General features: G+C 35.6%; 1 protein-coding gene across 1 annotated transcript; it reads right to left on the bottom strand.

Moving 5' to 3' along the window:
• Positions 1-970: 970 nt before the first annotated feature.
• On the bottom strand, positions 971-7,747 carry LOC129281905 (leucine-rich repeat protein SHOC-2-like). Its single transcript, XM_054917833.2, has 4 exons — positions 7,293-7,747; positions 4,894-5,037; positions 3,455-3,622; positions 971-2,052 (listed from the first exon to the last, which is right to left on the bottom strand). Exons 1-4 carry the CDS (start codon positions 7,357-7,359, stop codon positions 1,889-1,891), a joined length of 543 nt encoding a protein of 180 aa, XP_054773808.2. The 5' UTR covers positions 7,360-7,747; the 3' UTR covers positions 971-1,888.
• Positions 7,748-7,911: the final 164 nt, after the last annotated feature.

Raw genomic sequence — 7,911 nt, 5'->3', positions numbered from 1 at the left:
GTGAGTGATGGACATCATCCACTCTCTCATTTGCATATCGCTGAGTTGTGCATTTAACTGTTTTGTGAAAAATAAGCGAAACTTTAAAATGTCATAACGTTCTTATTTTACATCCGATTTTGATGAAATTTTCAGCATTATGTTTGTTTGATTTTTCTCTATCAATTCAAATCAGCGATTTTCTGGGGTGGACTTGACCTTTAAATGATAGTGAGGTACACTGTCAACCCTGTAAAAGGCCTTTGCAAATCAAGAAAGCAATTTAGACGATGCTGTAATACTGATTTACAAAGCCCCCTCCCCATAAGTGTATCATAATAACTATCTGTATAATAATCTATATAATGTGAACTGGTGACTGAATGGTTTCAAACTCAAGAGGGTAGCATTCCCCTTATTATCCCCAGAGCTAAAGAGGAAATCTAATCTTGTACAAATGTTGTCAGCACAAGGAGCCTCTGTTTGAAGCTCCTCGGTTAGCAAGAAGGTCCTTCAGCCCTTCCGCTCTAGATAAGATTTTTTTTTAATATGCCCCTTAAATTTTTAAATCTTTTAATTAAAAAAATTGATGAAAAATTTTCATCACAATAATAAACTCAATAGGTACAAATCAAATCACAATTGAGTGACCACCTTCTTGTGGGTTAACATTAAAGCTTTGAATTACTGTTATTTCATAAGTAAAGCTTCATGTGATATTTGAAACGTGTCAACACTTACACATTAATGCACGCTAACATGGGGGGGGGGGGGGGCACAGCCGGCCCGTGCCCCCCCCCCCTTTGAGAAGCAAAATTAAAATTTGTAATGTAAAAATGCCGTTAAAGTGTGCCCCCCCCCCCTTTGAAAGTGAAGATTTTTTTTTGTTTGCTTGTTAATTTTTTTCAGGTACGCATTATCCTTAATTTTTGGTTTTAAAAACTTTTTTTTGGGGGGGTCACATTTTTCCTCGGAAAAATGTGCCCCCCCCTTTTGGAAAATCCTGGATCCGCCCCTGTGCTTACATGCATCACATATCAATTCATTTCAATAAAGATTTGAGCCAATAAGTGTACCAAATAAAAGTACTCCTGGGGGGTGTTTCACAAAGATTTAAGTATGACTTAAAGTCGCACTTAAATATACCGAGTTGCGTACAGTATGAATGGCTTGACCGCATTGGTCAGATCGTGTCATGAGGACGCGCACTGCTGGCTGCGTATCTATCAATAAGATTGCACATTGCATATCATGTACGCGTCGGCATTTAAGTGCGACTTAAGTCATACTTAAATCTTTGTGAAACACCCCCCTGGTACCCACTTTTAAAGACAAAACTATCCCGGATAATTACTGTAACTTTGCTATTAAACCATCGTAATTGGCTGCTGAGCCCTGTTACCATGGCAGTTACCATAATTACAAAATTACACAAACTCTAAGTCCTTTATGGGGCCCTCATGAACTATTTCACGCAATCCAAATTTTAAGCCAAAAGGTTCCCTTTTTCTATATGGGCTTTGCTCTTGTTTAAAGCGTTCTTGTGTTTATAATGTGAATCCGCTCTTTTTATCCAATATCACAGTATCACTCTGGTAATAATAAAAAATGCAGTATGTTCAGCCTTTTCAAATAATAATGAAAATAATAATATTATTAATAACAATAATAACAATAATTATAAGAATAATAATAGTAATACTAATATTTTATGAAATAGAAATTTAACAAAAGTTATGAACAAAATGAAGCATTCTGTGTGACCCCAAAAATATAAACATGGATGGACTGCACAAACATATTGCCTTACACCCAATTCATCTTCCGGAAGCACCACTGATATCAATAATGTGTTCCAAGGGGGGGGGGGTGGAAGATCGAGTGCATTGACCCCACCTCCAGTTTGCTTTCAGTCCATGTGATCTGATGACGGTGGTTCTGATATTAATAATTTCAGATTACATTCTTGAGAATGTTGTGATAGTTCTGTGCAGATATCACCGGGTATAGGATTGTCTTCCAGGTTGATTTCACTGATACCAGACATTCTGCACAGTTTGCTTGCATCTAGATCTGCAATGATACCAAAATGAAATAAAAAGGGAGATTAATTTTATCCATCACTTCTCTTCTGACAGAGGCTTAAAGATAATATCATCATGTTGACTATTATCCCTTGAATGATATATACACTGATTTGTATTTTGCCACTCTCTACCCAGGTGAGGCGAGATACCCGGCAGGCCTTTTTGATGGCTAAAACATCTCATGCGAAAGCTATTGGGGCACATCTGGGCCCCGTCTTACAAAGACTTACGATTGATCCAATCACTCTAAACTGTATGGAAATCCATCCATACCATGATTTTTTTCTACAGGAAATTCTCCTTAGTAAACAAAAAGAATCACACTGAATCCTAAAGAGAACGATGAATGTATGAATATACATCATATCTAGAAAATATTTTGAACAAATTTGCATTTTAGATGTTGATGTTGCTGGGCGTCCATAATTGTGGTTGATCGGATCAATCGCAACTCTTTGTAAGACGGGGCCCAGGGGTGTCACGTCTGATAGAAATAAGCACTAAGCAATTTGTCATTTAAAAAAGAATATTGTTATCAATATGTCGAAGTACATTTAGGTGATAACATAATGAAAATGTAGATTCTCAATTTGTTATACCTCATGCTAGAATGAATCAAAAGTAGCTCATCATATGCCTATACTGTTGATTTTATTCATTTTAGATTGATATTTTTGTCAGATTGGAGCAATTTGCCTTGGGTTTTTCAGGCAAACTCATATGATTTTGTTTCCAACTCTGAAGTATTAAAGGGGAATCCAGCCTTGGTCATAAAATGTTGTGTTGGAAAGGAGAAAAGCAAACAGAATGGTAAAAGTTTGAAAGAAATCAGACAAGCATTAAGACAGTCATGGCTGCTTTAACTTTGAGATCCCTAAGACTATGTAGATTTTAAATTGGCAACTGGGTAAATTATGCCAAAGGGCAAGGACAACTTTCCCATAGGCCATGTACTTAATAATCAGGGATTTGTTGTTTTCCCGGTGAAGTAACCATTCCCCTGGGGCAGTTATCTAAATATAACTCAGGTAGTATATTGTTTAATGTCCTAATGAAAGAAAAATATAGTTTGAAGTAAAACTTTAAAAAAAAAAAATTTAAGCTATTTTAGGTATAAGAGTACATAGAAGAGTAGTTCTTGCCTTACATCACTATGACATCACATATGCGGCCAATTTGAAGTCTCCATGTGTACAGTGATTAATAATTTTCACTTTTAAAAATTCATAACTTTCTTATAGTTTGTACGATATTGTTCAAACTTTTAGCTACAACTTGTCTGAGTTTTCTTCTGCCTCTAAAAACAAGATTTTATTTGGGTAGGATTCCCCCCCCCCCCGGATTCCCCTTTATCTATTTTTTTTTAATACATGTATATACATACTAACCTGTAATATCATTGTGACTCAAATCTAATATTCTGAGAGAGGACAATTCATAGAAAGTCTCTGGCAAGGTGGAGAGCTGGTTATGAGATGCATTCAATGTTTCTAACATAGTCATCTCCTTGATCTCATCTGGAATCTTCTCAACTTTGTTATCTGAAATATTAAAAGCTTCATGAAGAGAAAATACAATGAAATAGGATAGTGCATGCACTAACACCTAAAAAATTCACAATTCAATGCATACCAATGCCTTACATACAGGCGCGGATCCAGGGGGGGGGGGGGCTGAAGGGGCGCTAGCACCCCATAGGATTTTTTTTTTAAGAAAAAAAAGAGAGATGAATTGACCTTATATAGGGGAAAACCTTTTTTTTTTGCTTGTTAATTTTTGGGCGGACAAATTATTGACCTTAAGTTAAATCTAGGGGAAAACCTTTTTTTTTTATTGTCAAATTTCAACTGGGTAAAATGTGCCACCCTTTTTTAAAAATTATGGATCCTGTAGCACCACTTAAAATTTCAACTCTGGATCCACGCCTGACATGTGTATGGAATTGTTCTCTCTGGACATGATGTGACATGTTATGTTTTTGTTTTTTTTACATATGGCTGATTCATTGTTCTTTTTTTCAGCATGACCCAGGATGGTTTAAACCATGGACCAATAAACTATTTACAAGACCTCATCACCATCACCTATGCACCGACCATTTGATGATCATAACATTGTCATTATCAAAGTGAATGGGCAGTTCCAAACTAATTTTCCTTTTTTTAATTAAGGATATATTTCAGGCTAGGCAAGCATTTGCATCACAGAATCGCTCTGTTACAATGTTTATGAGCACTTGGATTTCTGTACTTCTGAACTGCCTGGCATGCTTTCAATCTCTTCAATCAATACCTTTCACATCAATGCAAACTAAAATTGTATATTTATGAATTATTAGTGGAAGTCCTACGCTTCTTTGCAAATTTACCACAAAAAACCTATAAATATCTACTATACAATTAACAAAACACCAATACAGCACTAAATAAGGGAAAATTAAGTGAAATATCAAAATAAAAGCTGCTAGTGTTGTTACAAATTGCATTGTCATATATCACTTATCCTTAAATCTTTGGTGCATGGCCCCCTGTTCAATATAATGATTTTAAATAACAATGACATTAATGAATTATAATAATGATGATGAATGATAATAATAACAATTATAATAATAATGATAATACATAATAATGATGATGATAATATTTATAATGATAATAATAAAATAATATGAATTACAATTTTTATAACAATAATGATAATAATGATAAAATTATCAGTAATAATGAAGAAGAGTGATTATTCATGATAATGATGATAACGACAAGAAAAAAAAATAATAATAATGAAAATATATCAGGGAAATATGCTTTAAAAAAATTCTTACCTGTAACACTTGGAAATTTCATTGGGAGTTTCTTTGACATTATAGTGAGTGCATTATGTGAGAGGTCAATGGATGATAATTGTGTTTTCCTCATTAGATGGTAAACTGCTTGCGGAACCGACTCCAGTAGACAGCTTGATAAATCTGTTGAGTAAAAAGAAAAGAAAAGAAAGAAAGAAAAAAAACATTACGATACTTGAATGGTCAATGATGCAAATAAATAGGCCCTACCATCAGTGGCGTAACAGGCGGGGGGGCAAGCTGCCCCCCCTGGCGGAGCTCACCGGGAAAATACAAAAAAACGGGGAGAAAAAAAAAAAAAAGGGGAGGGAAGGGAAAGGGAAAGGAAAGAAAAAAGGGGAAAGGGAAAGGAAAAGGGAAAAGAAAACTAAGAAAAAACATAAAAAAGGGAAAACGGAAAGATAACGGGAAAAGGAAGGAAAAAAGAAAAAGTGAGAAAGAACAATTCGCCCCGATATAAAAATACATTAGCATGATTAGTAAGACAGGGAAATAAATTAAAGATGACAAAAAGGCAAACAAAAGCGGGAAATAAAGGCAGAATGGAATTAGCCAAAATCTTAATTGGAAAATAAAGAATAGGGACAAGATAACGTACACTACCGGGCTGCCGAGGATTGAGATAACGAGCGGGAAGAAAATTGATGGTATAGCATAATGTCGTATGAAAGTTTATCATAAACTTGCTAAATCTCCAAAGGCTCTGTCCAAGAGTCAAGACCCCGTGCAGTGGGGGCTCTTCATCTGTAACCTTTAATGGGTTCTATAACGGGCCCCTATATGGACCCTTCCTGCATTAAGCTTTATGTTGAAGCACTGGCGTACCGGGGGGGGGGGGGAGTTCCACAGCCAAGGGGAAATATAAAAAAATAAAGGAGGCAGCGAAATGGGATGAATGAAAAAAAATATATGACATGATATTTGCTATAATGATGTAAAAATCTATCACATAATTAGAATTTCATTTTAACAGGCCATTTTTTTTCTGGCTCGCTTCGCTCGCTGGCGACTTTTTACAAATTTTCCCACATTTGCTATGGTGTGCCCCTCACAATATTTGGATGATTACGATACACAACTGTATTGAATTTATGTGTTGTGTTAAAGCTATATAAATATACACGCAATTTGATTAAAATAAGTGGCCATCTGTAAGGTTTAAAATAGCTTTGATATCAAGAGGTTACGGGGCTCTGCCCTGGACCCCACCCATAAAGCACTGTTATATGGATGAGTTTGGACCATGGCCCCAAAAAGTTCTACAACCAAACAAAAAAAAATGAGGAAAGAAAGGAAAGTGTATTATATTTTTTTGAATATCACGTTAAAATCTATCTTCATGTTAGATTCTCATGAAAAGGTGATTTCTTTATCTCGCTCGCTTCGCTCGCTCGGGACCTATATTAAGCTACTTCTTGCCAGAAGCGCCATACTCGGCCCCCCTCGAGCATATACTCATATAGAGCTTCGCCCTGATGCTCACAATCATAACAAAAATCCTGTTCACCGTGGCGTACAAAAAAGAGATAAAAAAGAAGAGGAGGGTGAAATATAATATCATCTTTTTAACATTATGTCAAAATCTATCACAAAATTGGATTTTTGCAATAAAAATGTCAACATTTTTTGCTCGCTTGCTTCGCTTTTATATATATATTTGCCCGATACGCCATATCGCCCCCTCAAAATTTTTGCCTCATGAAGCCATTGCCTGTTCCATGTATGACCGGGAAATTTTTGGCTCTTGCCCCCCCTGGCCACCGACCCCTGTTACGCCGCTGCCTACCATTATATGCCAACACCTACAATGTTCCTTGTTTTGTTTTTTTAAGATTGAGAGAGTGCATATATTATAGCTCTTATTTATTTATTTCACTACATTTACATGTACAAAATACTGCAATTAAAAATTACAAACTACTGTGCAAGACATATTAATAAACTTATAGGCCCTCAATCCTCATGTCTTTACAATTATAAGTAAGATAAGAACTTAATCATGAATATAAATCAAGATCCTCTTTTATTTTGATTATTAATCCATCTGATGTTTTGGTTCTTGAATCTTCAGGTAGGCCTAACTGTACTGGTAAATGAGGAAAAATAGGGGCATCAATAAAACAATAAATGGACGTGTCTAGCTAGCTGCCACGCCCATCTCGGCACTTAAGAGAGGGAACGTCCGGACAGAGTCCAGGCTAGGCCAGCGCCCCCGCCGCCCTGGCCTGATGAACACGGCCTCGCCTTCGGGAGGCCGAGGCGAACCGATATATAGTCAACAGTTCGCTGAATTGAAGGAGACTAGCCGTTTCATTTTCATGTATTTTCCCCTACAACGTTAACCCGAATATTCAATTTCAATAGAACGAAAATATCACCTAAGTTTCTATCTTCTTGCGCCTTTTCACATCTTAATACGACTCTTGTCACTGCTTCTGCTGCCATTTTGGTGAAGATTGCAGTTTCAGTCCGTCCTGATAATTCATCTAAAATAGTCTGAACTTTCAACTATCGCCTTGAAAGGTCATAGCGTTGTGTGCGTGCTTGCTGATATCACGTGGTTTTGTTTACATCATCTTGACATGCTATCGACAAATGTCGTCGACCCATTGGCACAAATCCAAAGCGTAAATTCCCATTTATCTCCATAAAAATCCTTTGAAATTAGCAGATATTTATTCTAATTACATAAATACAGAATTTGTATTACATTTCCTCTCAAAACCCTGATTTTTTAAACACATAAACTAAATTGTTGAAAAAATACATTGTTAATTTCCACAAGACAATTTTTAGTTGATAACTTCAACCTACCCAAATGCACTTGCCAATCTAGTAAGAATATAACATATTCCAAATATTAATTTAAAAATATCAATTTTATTAAGTTTTTTTACTTTTAAAAATTATTTGCATTCAATTTTATTTTTATTTTTTTCAAAATATTTCAAATATGTACATATGAGAAAATCGCAATTCTGTATCACTCACAAAATT

Source organism: Lytechinus pictus, chromosome 18, assembly GCF_037042905.1.
Source record: "Lytechinus pictus isolate F3 Inbred chromosome 18, Lp3.0, whole genome shotgun sequence".
NCBI classification, from domain to species: domain Eukaryota; kingdom Metazoa; phylum Echinodermata; class Echinoidea; order Temnopleuroida; family Toxopneustidae; genus Lytechinus; species Lytechinus pictus.
Note: the sequence above shows the minus strand (reverse complement) of the source record. Positions and strands in the feature narration are given on the sequence as shown.